At 39.7% G+C, this 21,788-nt stretch overlaps 2 protein-coding genes across 3 annotated transcripts in view; one reads left to right on the plus strand and one right to left on the minus strand.

Moving 5' to 3' along the window:
• LOC122531858 (neural cell adhesion molecule 1-like) overlaps window positions 1-16,786 on the plus strand; it is a 407,829-nt gene extending 391,043 nt beyond the window's left edge. The window contains exons 6-14 of the mRNA XM_043660123.1: window positions 2,243-2,394; window positions 6,297-6,441; window positions 6,573-6,703; window positions 7,340-7,499; window positions 7,895-8,188; window positions 12,500-12,808; window positions 13,594-13,920; window positions 14,421-14,608; window positions 15,231-16,786. Coding sequence (XP_043516058.1) covers window positions 2,243-2,394; window positions 6,297-6,441; window positions 6,573-6,703; window positions 7,340-7,499; window positions 7,895-8,188; window positions 12,500-12,808; window positions 13,594-13,920; window positions 14,421-14,608; window positions 15,231-15,503 — 1,979 coding nt within the window. The 3' untranslated portion in view covers window positions 15,504-16,786. The remainder of the gene's footprint in view (window positions 1-2,242; window positions 2,395-6,296; window positions 6,442-6,572; window positions 6,704-7,339; window positions 7,500-7,894; window positions 8,189-12,499; window positions 12,809-13,593; window positions 13,921-14,420; window positions 14,609-15,230) is intronic.
• A 1,573-nt stretch (window positions 16,787-18,359) lies between these two features.
• LOC122531862 (testis-expressed protein 47-like) lies at window positions 18,360-21,447 on the minus strand. 2 transcript variants are annotated; one of them, XM_043660132.1, is made up of 7 exons: window positions 21,241-21,447; window positions 20,933-20,998; window positions 20,742-20,843; window positions 20,524-20,634; window positions 20,275-20,433; window positions 19,992-20,160; window positions 18,360-18,738 (listed from the first exon to the last, which is right to left on the minus strand). In XM_043660132.1, exons 1-7 carry the CDS (start codon window positions 21,316-21,318, stop codon window positions 18,635-18,637), a joined length of 789 nt encoding a protein of 262 aa, XP_043516067.1. In that variant the 5' UTR covers window positions 21,319-21,447; the 3' UTR covers window positions 18,360-18,634. The 2 variants fall into 2 exon arrangements, with proteins under 2 accessions (XP_043516067.1, XP_043516068.1); XM_043660133.1 differs by having other exon boundaries at window positions 21,246-21,329.
• Between the last annotated feature and the right edge of the window lie 341 nt (window positions 21,448-21,788).

The following is a 21,788-nucleotide window of genomic DNA, read 5'->3' on the forward strand; positions in this document are numbered from 1 at the left end:
TATCCCGTTGTTATCTGCGACAAACAGTAGCAGACAGGCGTTCACGGTTGATCGGTCGTAAAAAAGTGTCCTTGGCGCGCGAAAGGAAATCGAAGAGTAAAGTGGATTGAGAATTTTTCTTTTCCGAATAACTCGAACAGCGATCTGGACGATCGATGACGTATCGCTTTATAACAAAGGGAATTTATCAACGTCAATTCGTCGTGCTGCAGCGAGCAGTGTCGCGCGTGGGAAAGAAAATAAGAGAAGAAAAACAGAAGGAGAAGGTGAAGAAAAAAAGAGTGAAAAAGAAAGAAAGAAACGAGACTTGATTCTCGGCGCGCGAACGTTATCGTTCGATTATGCGGGAACATAATTAAGCGGGGATTAATTATATCATTCTCTGAATCTGTGACTCGAACGAGATCTTTTGCCACGCCTGTGGTAACCCAACCTAACCCCCTTTGAAATTTACTCCGATTACTCGTCACAAGTGACGAGCAAAGTTACTTTGTACGTACACAATGGGATCGCTTGAGCGATTCGTTTTCTTTTATTGGAACGACGCGGCGCGAAATACGCCCCGAATGAAAGAAAGCTACACGCTTCGCGTTACGGTAGTGGGAGTTACGCGTTACTTTCAATTTCAGCGACTTGAACACTCGCGTGATGTCCGCAACGTGACAAGAGGCGAGATTGATTAAGCTTAAATTGAGTTATTACGTTATCCGGCGTACGTTATCTGTACGCCGGCGTTCCATGGTGCATCTAGGGCATGATAAAGGGGCTGAAAGCTGAGGAGAAAAATAATAAAGGACGACGAGGGGAGTGAAAAATCGATGCCTCGGTGCCTCGATAAAGCATAAACAATTATCCGTGTAAAAAAAAAAAAAAAAAACAACAACAGTGATTCGCAGGGAGTGCAGTATATATAAATAGAACTCCGAGAACTTGGAGCGAACTGCTCGAATCGCGTTGCTTACTTTTAGAACGAAAGTTTACCAGAGTTCCTTCTCCGAGCTCTATTCGCAGAAGATTAAACGAAAATTCATTATCAGTGATAATCCAAGCGATTATTTTACTTGTCTACCCAGCTGCTATCCCGTTCTACTCGTCCGTCCGGACACACTCTCGCTCCCCTCGTAAACACAAACACACTCGTATTCTCTACACTGTCGCACGCTGTCCTATTATACTCGGCTGGCCAGCCACCGTTTCTACTTCTTCCGTCTGATAAGATACCGTGCCATTCCTCTTCTCCGCCTAGCGAAGACAGCGCGTTCCGTTCCACTTTTCCCACTCTTCCACGTAACCCAGTAAACTTATCTCGTATAAATCTAAATCATCCTTCATACACACGTCTCCCAGTCGTCCGTCAGTCGAAACTCGAATTAATCCCGAAAATTCAGCCTGAATAATTCTTAAGTATAATGCCGTCAGCTTCAAGCGAACGTGACGCGTTATTTATGCACGTTTTGTTTGTCGATGGTTTGAACAATTTGTGCAATTTGACGGAGAGAAAATAACATTTCCCTCGGTGGAAACGTTAGAGCATCGGAGAGACTGTAGAAAGATGGAGACAAACAAATGCAAGTCTGAAAGAAGCAGTAAACTGGCACAGGAGAAAAGAGAAAGAAAGATAAAGAGAGGCAGGGAGAAGGGGAAGAAGAGATAACGCGGGCCTAGAAAGAAGAGAGCAGCAAAATAAACATGAAATAAAACGAAAGAATTAGGTTAAGATATTTAAGTAGACAAAAGAATAGCATAGTTAAGATAATTATAGGTATAGGATACAAATATGTTACATGTAGAAATTTAGGATAAATGCAATGTGAAAATGTTAAGAGAAACCAATGTAAAAAACCAAAGTCAATTTCAAGGCTAAAGGCCAAAGAGGCTGAAATAAATATATACATATTTATAACATATACATACATATTTATAATATTTTTCGATTGACAAAGATCGAAAATATATTATCTCAAGATTTTTTTTCGTGAATAAATTTGAAACTTTTACGCTGTAATTTTTGTAGAAGAGCGAAATTTAGACTTTCACTCTGAACATTTTATTCTTCTACGACGACTGAAAGCGCATGGTGGAAAGAAAATCGTAACGCTATATCGATCCCGCAGACATTTTCCTAACTGGTACACGGTCTGATAGAGAATGCAGAACCAGCCATTACACCCTCTTCTTACGCGAAGCGCATGAAATACGCTGCTTACGATACTAATACCGTGAAAACTGCCCGTACTTGCAGTCCCGCCGCTGGAAGTGAAGATAATCGGGTCGAACCAGCCGTTGTCGGCCGGCAAGAGGTACGAGCTGATGTGCACCACTTCCGGCTCCAGGCCGCCGGCCAGCGTTACCTGGTGGAGGAACGATCAGCATTTGCTCGAGACGAAAGAGACGGTAAGTACGAACCAGACACTAACAAAACAATGTGGATCGTTGTTGGCGGGGGCGATTCGGTTTGGCTATTCCCTGGCCAGGCGTAAATCGAAGTCAACGCTCTTAAATCAGTGAAATATCTCGCGGAAATATATACTTGTCGAGAGAGAAGCCAAGGGGGAATCACGTCGCGATGAAACAAATCTCAGGGCAGCGTCGTCCATACGTATCTGAAGCGGAATCATATTTCAAACGAAACTTTTTAATCCAATTTTCGCTTCCTAGTCTTTGCCTGAAAGCAGTCGTGGTTATATTGGATAATATAGCGTCTACTATATCCATGTTAATGTTTAAACCTTTCATCACGACATATTAGAGTTTAATCGCGTATTAAAAATATCTAATACACTTTAGCCAAGACGTCGGGACGAGCTTTTTCTTTTCGACAATGGAATATTTATACGAGAAAAAATTATTGTGATCGAAAAATCTTAATCTATTGTAATTCAATAAAAATTGGTTTTAGGGTAACTGTCTAAATTTTAGGTAATAACTGTCAACCTCTTAAAAATTTAAGGTTAAATTTGAAACATTAAGTTACGCTGGGTTAAGTTAGGTTAGGTTTAGGTTTGAAAAATTAAAGTTTGTTTAAAAAAAAAAGAAGCATTCTAGGCTCTTGTCAAAATGTTACCAGAAAAATTCAAAAAAGATTCAATTCAAAATGAACTGACGGACTCGGAAAATCTTTCTTAATTTATTGCAATTCGACTAGAGGTAATAACTGTTAACTTCTTAAAAATTTAAGGTTAAATTTGAAAAATTAAGTTACGCTAGGTTAGATTTAAAAAATTAAAGTTTCTTTAAAAACGAAAGCATTCTAGGCCCTTGTCAAAATGTCACCAGAAAATTAAAAAAAAGATTCTATTTCAAAACAGACTCGGAAAATCTTTCTTAATCTATTGCAATTCGAAAAATCGGCTATAGATACCAACGATTAAAAATTTAAGGATAAATTTAAAAAATTAAGTTGCGTTAGGTTAGGTTTGAAAAATTAAAGTTCCTTTTAAAAAAAGAAAGTATTCTAAGCCCTTGTCAAAATGTCACCAGAAGATTCAAGAATGATTCGATCAATCGCGTATTTTATCACTTTTGGCGTGGGGGTTCCGCTTTCAGTGACGGCGCTTGAGCTAAGAAATAGGATAATACAAATTTAATTATCAAAGTACCAAGAAATATCGACCTTCTGATCGAGTCAGTACCAAACGCATTCAAACATAGACAGACGGTAATATTTCTCGAGATAACATACCGTGAATATCGTTTTCCCGCTAGCTGGAGAACTAGTCACGCCGAAACTCGGCTGGAGAAAACGTGGGAAAGCAAACAGGGTAAAAAGAAGGGCGATCGTAAGATTCGATTTACAATAGTCGATGCACTCAGCATAATTCGCCATCCCCGCTTCGCTTCGCGCGGCTCCTCTCAAAGGAGTCAAGTAAAATATGTTGTTCTCGCCGTGGTGCGTGCGCGCTTCGTCGTTGGGCGTGTAGCCGATCGATTCGCGATAGCGTGCCGGGATATCGTTATCGCGGGCTCACGTGGGCCACGGCTTAAGCCACGTTAAAAGCGCCATTAGACGGCAAATAATTTAAATCGAAAGCGAGCCACCGACGTGATAACGTTGCTCCTGCCCTCGCGCGAGACTCCATGGCTCTCGTTACGGCCGCGTAATTAAGGGAAATCGACCGGGCAACGGGAACCGGGAATACGCAACGATCCTGGCGATTAATTAGCCTCGGACGGGAGATGTCCTTCGACGAAAAACAATGGCCAGCCTTGGGGATTTGGGGGCGCGATTTAAGGGACGTTTCGAATACGAACACTCGACCGGGCGCCGGGGATCCCCTCGAAGCGATTAGCCAATCGAAATTTATCGACGGACGACAATTTTTTGCATGAAACGGGGAAGAAGATAGCGGAAGGTTTAAAAGGAGTTATGGCTTTTTGTACGTAGAATTGTACTGTGACGTTATTATAGTTTTCTTTGCTGTTTGGCCGCGAAGATTTGTTCGGTCAGTTGAAAACTCTCTTGAGTGTCTTTCTTAATGAGATGTACATTAGGAAAATTTACAAGTCGCAGTCTAGGTGAAATTCTGTACGATATAATTTTCAAAAGGTTGCAATCCATGGCGTACGCGCGGATAACGATAGCCAGGTAATAAAGTAACTGGTTCGCATGCTCGCGCAAGAGATTATTCGAAATACTCGGTTGATTCGAGCGGAAAATATTGACGCGGAACGATGCGAGACGTAAGCGTGTTAGCGGGGAACGAAAGTTTCCGTACTGCGAGATTACAGGAAGATGAAGAGGAAGAGAAGCAGAAGCAAAAAAAAAAAGAAGAAGAAGAAGAAGAAGAAGAAGAAAACGAGGAGGAAGAAGAACGATCTCGTTTCCTACGATGTACTCCTATAGATTATACTTCCCTCTCGTATTTCTTCTTACGCCTCATCCTCTTTTGTTTAACTTTCTTACACAGGCGGCGGAGGAAAGTCGGCGGGAAATGAGAAGCACCGACTTTGGAACAATATTTTCTCTGTTTCCTTCCTGGCCAGTGTCCTTCTTTTTTTTTTTTTTTTTTTCTTTTTTTCCTTATCTCGTTCGGTCTACTCAATCTCCGCGTCTCAAATATTTATATCCTGATCGGACGGAACGCGGCAGAAAATTGCGGATGAAAATTAAAATTTATAATTCGAACAGGTTGTCCGTAGGTTGGTTCGCGATCGAAATCAACATCCGAATCCTAATAGGTTGGGAAAGAACGCTTATTACGAAAAATTACTTTACGTACGAGAAAACGAACTGAATTAACAGTGACAGAGCTGAAGACTTTACGAAGAAGCTTGTACAAAGATGCATATTCAAAGTTGGCACTCGATTTATTCGTACTTCTTACCTCAGAGAGTCTGTCGATGGAAATTTCACATTCATTAGCATCGCTGGTTAATTGTACATGTAATTCTGGAAAGATGATAACTGAAGAGGGAATTTAATAAACGCGACGCCGAAGCTGGAAACTTTGATTCGAAAGCAAACAGAGGAAATATTAGCAAGTGAAGGGAGGCAAGTGAAGTTTTAACAAACATTCGAGAACCTGGAGATATATATATATATACGCATGTATATAGGTTCTTCAATAAGTCGGAAATAAGATAACAAGGGGAGAGGTGCAAGTCGCAGCTCCGCCTTCTACAACGATATATCTCGCGCAAGTCAATTTCAGAGTTCAACGTCGTAAAGTTTACCATAAAACTAAACAGACCCGCGAACTATCTAAGTCTATGGACACTTTAGACTACGAAAACTCCGAACTGGGCTACTTCTGGCCGGAATAACGTGCTCGAAACGTCCCTTTCTAAGCCTATAACCGTAGACTGGCCATTACATTGGCATAGCAATTCAAAGTTTACCGCAAGGATGGTCAAGGATGTACGACTAACAAGGGAGAACACGATCGCGTTCGGGAGAATAACTTTAACTCTTTTCGAACCAATCCACGTTCACATCAACGAACGAATGTCCCTCTCGTTGCCAAACGCATTTAATTACGACGTTCGATTTAATTCGACTTAACGACGTTTGTCTATGTTAAAAAAAAAAAAAAGAAAATTACATCTCTCAATTTTATCACCAACTGTCGTTTACTTTGCAATCGTCGCGAAAACGGGGAGGATGAACGCTTTGCGTCTTCCCTTTTTTTCCTTCTTACGTCTCGAGCTCGCCTCGGCTCGAAAGAGAATGAAAGAGAAAGAAAAAGAAAGAGGCGGGAAATAAAGAGCGAGACGTACGAACGAGGACGAAAGGGAGAGACGGAAAAGGGAAAAAGTAGATAAACGCGCAAAGGGAAGTTATGATAACGCTGTTACAGACATCGAGCGACGGGAACACGACCACCAGCATCTTATCTTTCATGGCGACCAAAGCAGATGCTGGTAGACAATTGTCGTGCCGGGCTGAAAATCGAATCATGGGAACCGAGTCGATAAAGGACGACTGGGTGCTCGAAATACAGTGTAAGCGCATTAAAGACACACGCCTCTGCAGGGGCTGCTGCTGCGCCGTCTCGGCGGAAGCCCCCGGTGTCGATCAGTTACGATTATTCACCGCGGCGCGCCATCGACATATTGACGTTTTCAATTTGCAGACACGCCGGAAACCCGGATACAGCTGGGCACCTCGTTGAACCCGAACGCGATCCGCGAGGGAACCGACGTCTACTTCGATTGTCTGATCCACGCCGAGCCGCCCGTTTACAAGGTTGAATGGCGACACTTGGTAAGCAATTTTTCCAATTTCGCTCAGACTGTCAGATTCTTACATATACCGCGTTGATCGTCACCGTAAAATCATGCAATATACGTAGGCTCGGTGCAATTGAGGGGGTATTCTGGTAATCCGGCTTAAAGAAATCAATACTTCTTTTTTTCACATTTTCTCAAAGTATATGCTTTCTTTCGAAAATGTCTGTGTAAAAGACATTTGTTTGAATTCGTAAAATTAGCGAAGTTATAGATATTTAAAGGAAACGGTGTAACGCAAGTATATAAGAATACTCTTGTACAACGGGTAACAAGAACTTCAAATGTGTTTTTCTCAAAAAATATTCTATTTTATAATATTATTTTTATTTTATAATATTTTATTTTTTTGTACTGCTCGATTGATTGTAAGTGTGAATATTTTTGTACAACGAGAACTTCAAATGTGTTTTTCTCAAATCCATATTTCTTAAACTGGCTGACGGGATATCTCAAGTTTTATTTGAGTTGAAATTTGGAGGAGATCTTCACCGGATGTGCCTCTATCGCATGAACCATGAATTTCAAAGTTTTTTTCTCTATTTTTTTTTCTTTTTTTTTTTTTTTTACCACCCAAAAGACGACATTGGTGTAACAACTCTCTTTGTTGCAGGGAAAAACTCTTCATCTCAACATCACGCAGGGCATCATAATCAGTAATCAAAGCCTGGTGTTGCAAGGCGTCGACCGTAAAAGCGCAGGCAATTACACCTGCGTCGGATACAACACGGAAGGAGACGGGGAAAGCTCTCCGTTTTATTTGAACGTAATGTGTACGTGTCACCCTCCGAAATAAATGATCAGACAAGGTCCCCGAGGCAATCTCCTTGTTCTCGCCAGCTAGGACAATTACGCGCGAAACGTTTGTGTTTCTCAACAAATTAAAACGTTTCTATTAACAGTAGAACGATCGTTGTAAATTTCGAGGTGTACCCATTTTGAGAAACAGACCGGAATTTGATGCCTGTTATTAAAAGCTTTTCATTTTCCAGCTCGATATTTCTCCGAATATTTGTCCGTGCGAAAAGAAAATATGACGAAATCGAAGAAGAACTCTCGATCAACGTTTTTCTTTTTTTTTTTTTTTTTCTCCTCTTTTCCGATAAAAATTCGATAAATTCGCGCGTTTCGTAAGGCTGAAACGATTTTCAAATCTTGATCATTCCAGTCGCGCCCACCTGCAAGCCGAATCAGACGAAGGTTCACGGGGTGGCGAAACAAGAAAAGGCAAACATATCTTGCCAAGTGGACGCGAACCCGCCGGAGGTTCAATTCCGTTGGACGTTCAACAATTCCGCCGAGAGCATCGACGTTGCCGCCAGTCATATCGCCAGGTCCGGCACATCTTCCATCGTCTCGTACACGCCCATGACCGAATTGGATTATGGCACGTTGCTCTGCTGGGCCACCAACCGAATTGGACATCAACAAGTGCCCTGCGTCTATCACATCATACCGGCCGGTGAGGTATCTTTATGTGGAAATTTCTCGCGATCGTGAAACTCGATCGTAATATTCGAACAGCGTAACGTGGCGCACGATCCCCTTGTTTCGTTCGATACCGAGAGAATCTTTTTTCACTACTTTCATTTCGAGCAGAAGCTTCTTTTTTTTTCGTATGTCAAGAGACAAGAAAATTCATCGCCGTGCGTGTGTTTCGAGGCAAAGTTCCTCGAACAAAATCGCGGATTTTCGTGGTTCGTGTTGAATTTGAAGACAAAATTTCGTAAGACATGAATTATCACACACGGGACGAACGGGTCAACTCATTTGAATAAAAATACCTGCGCAATTTACAGTAGCCAAGTGTTGACCGACCAACCGTGCATTAAGCGAAGAGAAAAATCTGAATTCCACTTTCTCGCTACCTGTTTTTTGTTTTTTTTTTTTTTTCCCCACTGTGGAGCTTGTAAATTATCATACAAGAGGAGAACCGGCGTGTGAAACGCGAATAATTCTTCGGCACGAGTTGAAAAAAGTTGCGCGCTCGACAAACGTAAAATATTTTGAACTTCTTTGCGCTTGGTGTGATATTGTGTATATCAACACGCTCGAAAGTAACATTTATAATATTTTCCGTAGCGTATAATGCGGCCGTTTTTCTTAAACATTGCAAAACATCGTGATATTACCGTAGAAACTATCGCACAGAATTCTGTGACACGTTTCACGTGTAATGATGAAAAATTGTCGATACTTTGAACTGTTATAACTTCGTGAAAGAAAGTCATATAAGAATCTTGGTCTTGTTTTAAAGCGTAAAGTTTCTACTTTGACCGCCCGAAGTTCGCTTCATTCCAAAGATATTTCTACATCAAGAGTGCTTTTATTCTCAAAAATTGTAAAAACTCAAACATCTGTAAAAATATTGAAAACTTTCTTTTCGCAACTTGATCCAACGTTCAATTTAAAAATAGAAAATTTTCTCTTTACAACGCCCCTTAAAACTTTCTGTACGATTTCTTTTTTTTTTTTTTGCAATTTTATTGAGCTTCGAACATCAAGATTAGATGATATTTTTTCATTTTTGTTGTTAAACTCTAATGTTGAAAGTTCAGTGAAATGATGAAAAAGAATCGCACAGCAAGTTTCAAGGGATTGTTGTAAATGGGAAACATTGATCTCCAGTCTCTGTGATGGATTTAGTCATAGATAAAATTTTCCAGTTTTTGTATATTTTTTTATATATACGAATTTTTATAAATATTTTTTAAAAGAGAAAATACTTTTCTCTATTTGCTACACAGTGTTAAAATATCTTGAAAAAAAAACAAATTCAGAGTGGCGAAAACAAAAGCTTACAAAAATAAGGCTAAATGGATTGTTATATAATCTTTTTTTAACGAAATTATAACAGTTCAAAGTATTGACAGTTTTTCAATTAAATTAATTGTGATGCAAAGCTGACTTCACGAAGACAATACAAAAGAAAGCCAAAAGATCCTACAAAACAGTACCTATATTGCTCTTTTGTATTCTACATGCAAATATGAAATATTAAAATTAAAAGTTAATGTTAAAATTTATCAAAATTATTAATATTGATAAATAAAAATATTATAATGTTAAAATAATTGATAAAATAGTGCTAAAAATCCATATGTGTGTTCAGTTTTGTTCATCACTGTGCATAATGCATTGCCGAACTCGTAAGTCGACACACAGTGTCGAAAGACTGCGTCGAGAAATGCAAATTGTTTAAAATATTACGCTGGGATAAGCCTGTTCCATTCTACTTGGCTGACCAAACACGGCCCCGTTTCACTGGCCAGATACGATACCGTCTCTAGCTACTTGTTCGATCAGATAGACCGCGCCGGGGTCTATTCGTCTGGACAGATAGCGTCCGATTTCACTTGTCAGCCAAGTCGTCGTTCCGCCCCTACTCCTCGCTATAATAACTAGCATAAATTTCCTACAGCCATCGTAATCTCTCGACCGAAAACGTTAACTGTAAATCCCTCTGCACCGACGAGTCGCTGTTTTCGAAATGTGAACGGCACGTGCGCGGGTTCGTCGATCGAGGAAAAGTTTACACGTTGAAAATGAACGAGCGAAACATGGAATGCTGCGGGAGAGAGGGGGAAAAAAAGATGAAACGTTCTCGCGGTCGATGGTAATTACAAAAAAAAAAAGAAAAGGAGAGAGGGAGAAGAGGGAAAAAAAATCCTGGCGCTATGCTGACTTTTCAAAAACGACAATCCCACCGTGGAAAATCGAGGAGTTCCGGGATTAAAACGGAAGTTCGTTATCACGTCTGTGTATGCGTGGGAATCCGTGCATGGACGGCCCTTTTCTTTCTTTTTTTTCTTTTCTTTTCTTTTTTTTCTTTTTTTTTTTCTTTTTAACGACGAACGTGGCCGTCGAACTACGAAACGATCCAATTGTTGCGTGACAAAAGAGAATGGTCACTCGAACGTAGAAAGAAAAACAAAAAGAAGAAAAACCACGAATGTTCATTACTTCGTAACTCACCAAACAACGGAAGCGCTTAATTCCGCGGCTACTAGATCGCGAAAGGTTCGCGATCATTGCCGGAGAATCGTTTAACCGTTGATAGAAACCGCTGGGAACTTTTTAATCCAGAGAGCAGAGAATTAATTTCCATATTCAAAGGGAAAACTTGGCCGGTTTTCGACAGCAGGGGAGAGGGGCATGCTCCGCTCGGAGGATAGACAGACGAGGTATTTCGAGAAATTAAAAGCAAAGGCACCAAATGGAAATTCGCGCCGCGTGATTACAGCAAGTTGCGTTGCCTTTTTCTTTCCACCTTCTTTTTCTTCTCTTTCCGTTTTTTTCCTTTTTTCCTTCTTTTCGCAACTGCGAATAACCAGGCAAGTTTCTCAGCATCCTCCTTTGATGCTATTTTTGTCCGCTTTTCAGCTGCCTCTCGCCGCGTTTTCCCCTTCAGCCCTTTTCCTTCTTCCCCTCGCTAATTATTCTTTACGGCCAACGGAAATACCGCGGATTTCGCGGCGAAGTGTCCAGCTATCTAACATTTGCATAAACGTCTCCCGCAGTGTTACGTTCGTAATCGCGCGGCTGCTTCATCCACTCGTATAAAACAACGGCTGGTAAGGTAAAAGTTTTCGAAGGTATTTGGATGATAGCGCGTTTTATGTGCGTTCCGTTTAACGAGAACACGATAATTCGCCGGAGGAGAAAGTCAGTGGAGATGTTTCCTTCGTTTGCGCGGGCGCCGCCGTTATCGAACATTGTTTTTGCGACGCTGTTGGTTGGTAAAACACTCGTGCTATGTTCTAAAACAAAGAGCCATAACCGGAAGCTCTGGTAAATAAGTTTAAACAGGGAGCGAGGAGGTTCCCTGTTTACGTTGCCATAGGGAAAACGTGTCTCTAGTTGCGGAACGAAACGTAAAGTGCTGCTCTCTCTCTCTCTCTCTCTCTCTCTCTTTCTCTATCAAATCTAATATCTCGCGAACGAAATTATTCTTTACTGTGCTCACCGCAACACGACGCCTCTCACGCTCCTTCTCTCTCTCTCTTTCTCTGCCTCTTTTTTTGTCCTTCCCTGTTCCTTTCTTTTTAGTATTTTTAATTATCTTTCCATTAAAGTACACTGTATCTGTCCATTGCTTCGCTCCATTTACCGACATTAAGCATCTTTAATGCAATAGCTTCCTATTATGGCAATAGACCCGGCTAAAGCGAGTCTCACGCCCTTCTCCCCCCCCCCCCTGTTAATTAATCTTTGAACGTAGGTATGAAAATATCGCAGGTGAAACGTGATTAATCGTCCCTAAGCTAGAGAATAATCGCGAGGAAGAAAAAATTGTGGTAAACGCAATGAAAGGAGGAAGTAAGTAATTAAATTCCGTTTTTAAGGGGTAACTCACAAATGAGGAGAAAGTACGGATCGAAATTTTGTTGAGTTCGCTGCCGCTGTTAGTGGTATAATTCACCTTCTGATTGGTGAACGATAAATAAAAAACGTACAGGTAATTCACACACGTGAGGAAATCAGAAAAACAACAGCCATGTTAGTCACATGTTGTTTCATCGTACAGAGAAAAGTAGTGAATTAATGTGAAATTGACTCTTTCGTGCTTTAAACTTTCGACGAACTCTCCGAGATACGTCTGAGTACCGATTTCACGAGGATTCTGTCACGAGTAAATAAGTGTCACGTCAAACGTGTATCGAGATCAAAGATAAAACTCGATGACGATCATTTTCGGATTATTAAACACACACACACACACACAACGATAGAATAGTCTGTGTAAAGATTACGTTACCGGTCTCTGCATCAGGTCGGCCAGATATGGTTCACAATTGCACCACCTCGAACACGTCGACGAACTCGTTCTCGGTGCGATGCGCGGAGGGGTTCAACGGAGGCCTGCCGCAGTCCTTCCTTCTGGAAGTAAGAGAGAGCAACACCCAGGAATTGCGTGCTAATCTGACATCGCCGGTGCCGCGTTTCAGTGTTACTCACCTGGAATCAGGCGTCCTTTACCAGGCCTGCATATACGCGTACAACGATAAGGGCCGCAGTGAAGCGATGGTAGTTCAGGCTGGAACCCTCAGGCAACCTGAAAAACAATTAACGTCCGAGTCAGGTGGGTGAAAATTCACACACGCTCTCTGCGCTTTATCTTTTTTGCTCCTACACTTTTTATCTATCTCTGTCATCCGTGTTTTCTTTTGCACAGCATCTTACGCTTCGTAAAATTAAGAAGCTTTCAATCTTACTCTCTAAGATTCCCTTCGAAATCTTGGCCAATCCTTTAACCAAATGTTCGCGATTCTACTTGCATTCTAATCTCGTTCCTTTCATTGATAACTTTCGAGTTTTATTTACGAGCGTGCAGAAGATTCACGAAACTCTTGCAAAATGTTGATCTCACTTTTTATACATTTCGAGCTTAAAAACTGCGCGTGACGAGTTTGCCAGCTCCCTCGGATGGAAATAAAGGCGGACCGAAAATTTTTCGGCAATCCGTATACGAGCCACGCGAACGGACAAATGAATCGAACTGCGACTTTGAACCAATCTCACCGAACAAAAGAGAAAGGGAATGGAGAGGATAAATTTCAGTTCGTGTACGCGATCAGATCTTTGTAAAGCGAAATAATTCATCCACTGCAGCGGGAAATTGTTTCATTGTGCCGTGGGACTGGTTCGTTCGCTTTGTTGCGACGGTGACTTTGCATCCATTTCGATTAATCATAATGATCTGCCCTTCCTGTATTTCTCCCTTTCCTATTTAAAAATCGACTGGCATTCGATGTTGAATTCTAAACGTGGAGTTAAAACTAAAAACTAACTGAAAACTGGAATTGTCGTGTAAAACACTAAAAAAAGAAAAGGAAAAAAATTGTATTTCGAATATAATAATTTTAGAGAGACCAAGGCAGAACATGAGACTAATGCCGATGCTGAGCGTGATGATCGGTGTGGTGACCGCTTTAATCATCGTCGCGGTGATAGTGATGGTCGTGCTCAGAATTCAGCACACGCAGGTGGACGAGCAGAGCAAGTCTCAGATGGAGGATCATGGCAAACAAACGAAAACGATTCCTATCCAACGGGAGCTGAGGTTTCGCGAGGGAAGCAGTCTGCTCACGGATGAAAAACATCCTAGCAGTCCGTTCAGGAAGCTCGAGAGTAGCGGTGACATAAGCGAAAACGATGAGAAGAATCCGGACATCATACCTCAGCAAATCACAGGTCTGTATGCTTTCCCTTTATCGTGTCGCTCAATCAGATCTACTGTGTATACGAGTCGACGTATAAAATTTATCCTTTCTTTACTAAAGTTCCGCCTATGTTGTCTTTAAACTTTAAACATTGCAAAATTTTTCTTTCATAATTTAGACGCTGAAGAATTAACGTTTCGTGATTAACTTGACTTTTCGAACGATTTAGTCCGGTAGAAATCGAAATTGGGCCGAGAAATGCTTATGCATTTATAAGAAATTTTAAATTGTTAAAATGCACGCAACCTGCAAAGATATCTAAAATATTGTGCTTATATAGTATAGTATTTATACGGATGAAATAATTCTCCGTTTAAATTCCACTCCTTCGTTTAACTATACGAATTTGCATAAATATCTGCAGTCCATTCATTGGAGAATAAATTTACTCTCACTTCACCGTACCGATTAAGGACCAAGATAAAGAATTTAAAAGTAAATTTGAAACTATATATATATATGTACACGCAGGCGACGAGCCATCGGAGTACCTGAGAAAGAGACGGCTCGTGTCGACGATCGAAACGTCGCCGTCGAGAAGTTTGCTGGAGCACTCGACGGTTACTTCCGTCAGCGGCCACGGTAGTTACGTAGGCTACTGTACTATTCGTAACGGCATGCCGTTACATGAATTCTCAAATCTGACGAAACATAAAAGCGTAAGTTCAATTTCTACTAATGCGTTCCTCGATTATACACCTTTGCTTTTACTCTTCGAGTCTAACTATCGTAAAACTAAAACTTTTAACGTTTCAATTCCTTCAATTGCTTCGAGCATCTACAGAGTGTAGCAAAACGCGCGTCAGAATGCGAATGAACAAGAAGCCATTTTTGAAAATGAGTCGAGAATTTCGTTTGAAGCTCTACTTTAAACAAAACTTAAAGATTTATTGAATGTCACGCGTGTGCCGAGTTTCCGTAATTAAATCCATAATTAAATCAAAGTCAGTATTCTCGAAACGAACAGATTTCGTTCTATAGTTTTCCTTGCTTTTGCATCCTTCGGCTATCTGTTCATTCGTTGAGTTCGCGAGCTTTCAAACTCGATCCTTTCGATCAACAAAACTCCCAACGAAAATATTTTATATTTCTATTGTTTTGGCATCACTTTTGCATACAGAATAACGGCAAGATTGTCACCCTCTGTACGATTAACACTGACAATCGGCTTCGTTATAAATGACAGCGCGGCAAAACGATCACTACCCCATCCATTCTTAATGACAACTTCAAACTAAAACATTCAAAAGGCATCGATCACCCACCATGCGTGAACTACAGTTTCAGCCGATAGTGGGCGACGACTATCAAAGCGGCGTTTGCACTTTGCCGAGGCAACACTGGCCAAGCCAAAGCGTTCAATCAATGTCGATGACGATGAGCCCACCGATGCTCTACACTGGCCTTGGTGTCGTCAGCAGGACTTGTCCAAGCGGCGCCTTGTTAACCAAGGACGTGGAGGCGAGGATCCCGGCGCAGTGTTGCATCCAGTCGCAGAAAGACGGCAAGATTAGCACACCGATCGTGATGGCCAAACGGGAGAGCTCCGTGTGACACTTTTGTCGCTCGCAGACCAGTCACGTGTGAACAAACATCGTTCGGCGTGTTGTTTCTCGAGCCGCGTATCAGTCGCTGAATGGTTTCTGATAGGAGGTACAGGAGGTCAGGTGACGACTGAACCATCGTTGGGAATGTATGGATGGATAACAAAAGTCGTTTCGTGTCGAACGTGTTCTTTGTTGTAGTAATTGATAAAACTGCTGTTGCATGAAGTTCAGATGGACTGCCCGATGATCCTTTGGTTTGGATTTTCCATTGCGTCGGACGAATCATTTGACGAGTCTGGCCATTATTGATCTTTTCCCTTCTACTATCCGTGTACTGTAAACAAAGGAATCCCGTATAAATAATTGATGGAGGAAGATGCAGCCAAATGACGGAGAGAACTGCGACGTTGATAATATAATAATAATAATGAAAAAAAAACTACTATCTAATATAACGGAGTACTTAACAAAGATCGTTAATTTTGGAGAGACATATAGATCGGATAATAAATTACGGTAACTTCCCTCGACGGTTAATGAGTAAGAAGTACGGTCGTTTTATTCGATGTTTTATCGATCGCTTAAAAGAAACGGACCCTGTACATTCCTCGATCGAGCGTCGTTCGTTGGTTCGAGAGAGATTCGACAGTCGCGTGTTACGGGAACGATGCGAGCGAAAAACGAGAAGCTGATACGTACAGAGCCGCACGCAAATCGAAAACGAGGCCGGTTGTATTTCGAACGAATTTATTTCCTCCCCGTCGCGATAGCATCGCGTTTACGTCTCTCTGTTCGATCAAGTGCCCTTTTTACATTGAACGGACGATTCTCGAGCCATCGTGTGTGAATATATTTAAACAAGAGAGAGAGAGAGAGAGAGAGAGAGAGAGAGAGAAGAAAAACAGAGTTAAAAAAAAAAGAAGAAAAAAGAAAAATAAGAGAGATTACCGTACGTTGTAAAAGGCGTGCGTGTACAACCGGGAACGAATTATTGATAGGGAATATACTTATACATATGCACGAGTTTCGCGCGTGCTGTACATATACCTTGAATACGGAGGATATTTTATACAGATTGCTATAGTATAAAGATGAAACAAACAAAAAAATAAATATGAGAGAGCGAGAATGAGAGAGAGAGAGTGAAAGAGAACGATTTATTCCCACTTTAACTTATGATTTACCAAAAAAAAAGGGGGGGAGAAGAGAGAAAAACAAGGGAGAAGAAAAATACACATTGTACAATTCGTTTAGTCGTTGTAAGTATAAATAATGTATATGCGTAATAAAAACAGAATCGATCGAGACAGCCAGAATAACGTACACTGAGGATGTCCTACGACATCGACGTGACAGAGATAGAGAAATTAAAGCAGTCAATGGGAACAAGAATTTCGCGTGCGTGCATGCTCGATGATGAGCACGGGTAGGAAGAAATGGAAACGAGAACACAGAAGACATATCGTACAGCTTTCCATCATCGAAAAAATTGAAATTTAACGATGAAACGATAGAAACGAGTTGCATCGAACCCAAGAAAAGAAAGAAAAACGTAGAAGAAGAAAGCTTGAAAAAAAGCAGGAGAGAGGAAAAAGCGAACGTAAAGAGATTCCCCGGTTGCTTTCGTCAGTATGCAGTGTTCTGGATTTTATTGTAATATTACGTATCTGTATGATGTATAAAGTAACGATTCTCCTTCTGCGTAATGGTTCGAAGCTGAGGATAGAACGAGGGGGAAAAGGAAACAGATGTGGATCCTTGTCTTGCTCTTAAAAATGCTGTACTGTCGTCTGTTTCGGTGCTTGAAGAGAAATTCGAGTCGCTTCTTCTTTCGAAAATTCAACCGATAATTATTTGTGTATTTGTAAAGTTTTGAAAAAAAATTTCACTTCTGTTTGAGATCGAAGCGGAGTAGTAGCTTCTTTTCTCGACACTGATGCCTTAATATATTTCTAATACCACAAACAATTAGCAAATTTACTTCACAAAAGGATTTCGTTGCGAAACTTTCTGGCTATAAGTTGCACCGCAGCAAGATTCAAGAACAGAACCAACACCTTGACAATTGTCAATGGAAAACGTGTCACAAGAGTGGCTTCTATCCACGGTTGACAACTAGAAGCTCGCGAGAGTGAAGAGGAGACGAGAGAGAAGAGTCTGTATAACTTCCTTGGTTTGTTAAGCTGTTGAAAACTGCAGAGGCGAGAAAGAGAGAGCTTTCCGCTCCTACCTAATGTCTCTACCCTTTCCCTATATAATATAACGATGGAACACATGCGTCTGTATGCGTGCGTGTATTTAAGTGAAATCGCAGGAATGGATAGAGACAGGAAGGAGACGCGGAAAGGATACCTGGATACTTAGTATAAATAATTCGGTGTAATGATACAGCGATAGGAAATGGCGGACAGTGGTTTTCTCACGAGTCGCTTGTGTAAATATTATCGAGAATTAGACGTTCTTTCGAGTCCTCTAGATGAATGTGTTCTTTCGAATCGCTAGTCGTTAAGTTTTATCCTCGAAGACACGGTGTCTGACTGTAACATTTAAAACAATTAAAAAGAAAAAAAAAACAGATGAATATGTCTCGCGCCGGAGGAGAGACCGTGCGAATCTCGTTATTCATTATTGCCATTGATGGAATTGATGTCGACGCATAGCCAGTGTACTAAGGGAAACTTTACTAACCATTGCGAAAAACGCCTATTTCATCTTGTATTAAAACGATCAATGCTGAAAGGCTGAGCAGAAAACAGGAAAATCTACGCGAAATCATCCAGCGCGCTGGTATCGTTTCGACGACAAACGATCCCGGGCCGTTAACGAGTTTCCCTAGCAGCATTAATAAATCTTCAACACAAACTGCCAATAAATCTTTTGATAATTTATTCAAGTATAATTCTCTAGATTTACATCAACGAAACGGTCTAAATCAGACGGCATTGGTGTCGATTGGAATTTCATTTCATCATCATTTGCTCCATCGTTCCGAGCAAACGTGTTGCTATGAATAAATCGCTATCATTTTCTCGTCGTTTCTTTTTTTCTTTTTTCTGTTTTCTTTTTCGAGATCGACCGACACGAGTGCTGCGCTATTTAGAAAACAGGCGATTCCCAAGTCGATAATCAGATGAATTTTTAACGGATATTCCGCCTTTGGTTCGTCAAATCGACACCCTTATGATCCTCTTTCTCAAACTCGGCACAGAATATCAAGTCGCGTGGTGCCGGCCAGATGGTGTCTGCAAGATAATCATCGTCATTTTGAATGTTTAAAGACGTTTTATGATCTCGCGTGAAGCTACACTTCTAATGCAGAATGCGAAACATATTGTGGTCCTTGTGTATGCAAATTGTATAAATGGAAGATCGTTGAAAAAGTAGCTCCCTCGAAATGACTGAGTAATATAACGTTCAGTTAGAAGTTTCAGTCTTTCTTTCAGTTGTCAATTCGTTATGCTGTCTGTTGTTTATTCGTTATTGAACCGAGAAATAGTGAAAAATGAATACTCGCGTTGTGAAATACGGTTCTCTTGTTGATTTGCGCTTAACTGTGTGTTATACAGGATGGGAAGTAATTCGATCGGTAGCAAAATCCAAAAAAAAGAAAAATGATATCTCGAACAAAGATTGATTAAAAATCGTTGAATTTGAAGAAAATCCATCGTGAAAATCCAAGTGTATGTGTATCTAACGACTCGATTTGAGTCCACGTATACTTGGTAAATTTTCGAATATTCAAAAAAAATCTTAGATTTAGCGTAAAAATTGTTTATTTCAGAAACTCTGTACGGAATATCGACTACTCTTCTACACCACGAATCATATCCCATTCTCTTGCACGGATAAGGAATATATTTATGCTCTAAGAGATACTATATTACACGTTGAATGTTACTTTATACTTGTTAAAACGGCACGACCCGTTTGAAATAAAAGAAATTTGCGTATCATTTATTAGTTAATATATGAAAGTTTGATTGCGTTGAAATGTACATTGACATTCGCGTGGCGACCACAAAAATATCCAATAATACCGACCAGCGTTTACACACCAATTTGCTTCGTTACTATGTATCTTACAGTAGTCAGGGATAAGAGCCAAAGAAATCTTTTTAGACTAATAAGAAATACATGGAAGCACCGTTTCAGCTGTATACCGCCTGTACTATACATCTTTAACAATTGAGTCTGACCAGCTGCTTTTGCGAAAGGAAACCAAAAGAAAAAAAAAAGAGGATGAAACCATTTGAATGAAGTTTGTATATGTAATTAGTTTAGCGATATCTGACACAAATTTCATGTACCCCCCAAAAGAGACGTTTTTTTGATATTGTAAATACTCTGAAATAAATAATCGTTTTTATTCAATCATCGTTTCTTTCTTTTTTTTAATAAAAGAACTTCATTGAAAGCTATACTAAAAATTTTTACCCGTAAATTATTTATAAAGACGTATTTACAGAAATTATGAACATAGAAATAACGTTATTACCTGAATACAGATTAATAAGCGGAACCGAGGCGTATATGTCCAAATACTTTTCAACGGTTAAAAGCACAGGGCTTTTTGCATTCAATAAATACTCTAACAACGTGCTCTCGGGATAAAGTCGCGCAAGCTTGTCACCCAACGATCTTATAACTTCCTGCATCGTCACTGACTTTTTCAGAAAAAAATTTTCTATTAATTTTCAACTTTAAAGCCGAACAATTTAAATCTAATCATCGAATCTATGAAATTCCATTTATTAGTTCACTAGGGAAAAAAAACTTACATGATCGCGATCAGTATTCGAGATATGATCACACAATGTATATATCTTATTGAAACAAATTGACATCTGGTGCTGAATATCACTCAATTCGTATGACTTCAATGGCTGTAGCAAAGTGGGTGGTACTGTATACGCGTGGTACCATCTCATAAAGAATCTCTGCAAATTCCAATTGGAAAATGTCATTAAATAAACAATAATTAAATTAAATTGGCTTCTACCCTTTTTCATTCAATATAAAAATCTCACCTGATGAACATGATGATAAGTTGGGAGAAAAATTGCCTTCCCTATTTTACAATCCTCACTCTCGTTACTGTACAACAATTTGAAATGTCTATAAATTATATCCTCTGGTGCCTATGTTACAACAAAACATTCATTTTCGTTCTATTGCAATTAAAATTACTAGTCAATTTCAAAGTCTGAACTTTTATAATTTATGGATTGAAAATCCATTCACACACCTCTAATACATGAATATAATAATCCGGATAAGCCAAGAATAATCCACTGATGGAATTATTCACATAATCTGCTTGTAAGTCCTCCATTATAGATTCCATTTTCTGGAAATTATGTTTTTCAAATGAGTAATAGGAAAATCTTTGGCTTTCATGAATTACTTTAATTTATACTAACTCTATTAACTTCATACCTTTTCTATGTTCCAATTTGCACCAGTATATTCTCCGATATATACCACGCGTGTTATATACGAAACCTGTAAAAAAATTCATCATTTTTATATTGTTTCAACACGCGTAGATACAAAAATTTGAATTATATAATGATTCATCGTGCCACGGAGTAGATGGCGCTTTGGTATAAATTGGCATTTTCAAGCAAAGTAATGAAAATATTCAATTTATTCGCACTTCAATAAAAATGCATAAAGTAGTATTATTCTGACATCCTACGTGAATACATTAAATAAACAATAATTAAATTAAATTAGATTCTCACTTTACCGGCAGCACGAATATTTTTTCTGATCAAGTCTAACAGGCTTTTTCGAACAGGTTCAGTTACGCGTTTCATCATGTATAATGTTTTAAGTGAATTCTTTACACTATTTTATATACCGTGGAAAAAATCAAGTAACTTTATAAATATTTGGAATGTTAGAATCACAAAACTACTTTTAACTGATAAAATTTTTGCGCGTGTAATAATCTCGTGACAAAGCTACCGAACACTTCGAAGTTAACGGACGGATGCTCATAATTACTACGTTCATCGTTCAACTACGATTAAATTCCTATTTCTCAACAGTATTATTTTATTAAGAAACGTAGTCTGAGTTAAACAACAAGTAAATTAAATAACGAATTTCTAGATAGACAATTAATGTACATAATGTGCAAATGTTTAAAAATTTTTGCAACGTTAGCTTCTGATTTGATCAATATTGTCGTTCCGCTTTTTAAATGCAATTTTATTTAAATTCATGCATTCATTATATTTTATGTAACATTTAGAAAAAAAATTGAATGGTGCAAACTCTTTTCTCT

The sequence above is a fragment of the Frieseomelitta varia genome, unplaced genomic scaffold, assembly GCF_011392965.1.
Source record: "Frieseomelitta varia isolate USP_RPSP 00005682 unplaced genomic scaffold, Fvar_1.2 scaffold_418, whole genome shotgun sequence".
In the NCBI taxonomy this organism is placed as follows: Eukaryota; Metazoa; Arthropoda; class Insecta; order Hymenoptera; family Apidae; genus Frieseomelitta; species Frieseomelitta varia.

Excerpts from the sequence above, each read along its gene's own strand:
- LOC122531862 (XM_043660132.1), bottom strand. The coding sequence starts at position 21,318 with ATGATGAAACGCGTAACTGAACCTGTTCGAAAAAGCCTGTTAGACTTG. Across the intron at positions 20,635-20,741 it reads ATTATATTCATGTATTAGAG|GCACCAGAGGATATAATTTA; the intron begins GTGTGTGAATGG and ends GTTGTAACATAG. Across the intron at positions 20,161-20,274 it reads CGAATACTGATCGCGATCAT|TCAGTGACGATGCAGGAAGT; the intron begins GTAAGTTTTTTT and ends TTTCTGAAAAAG.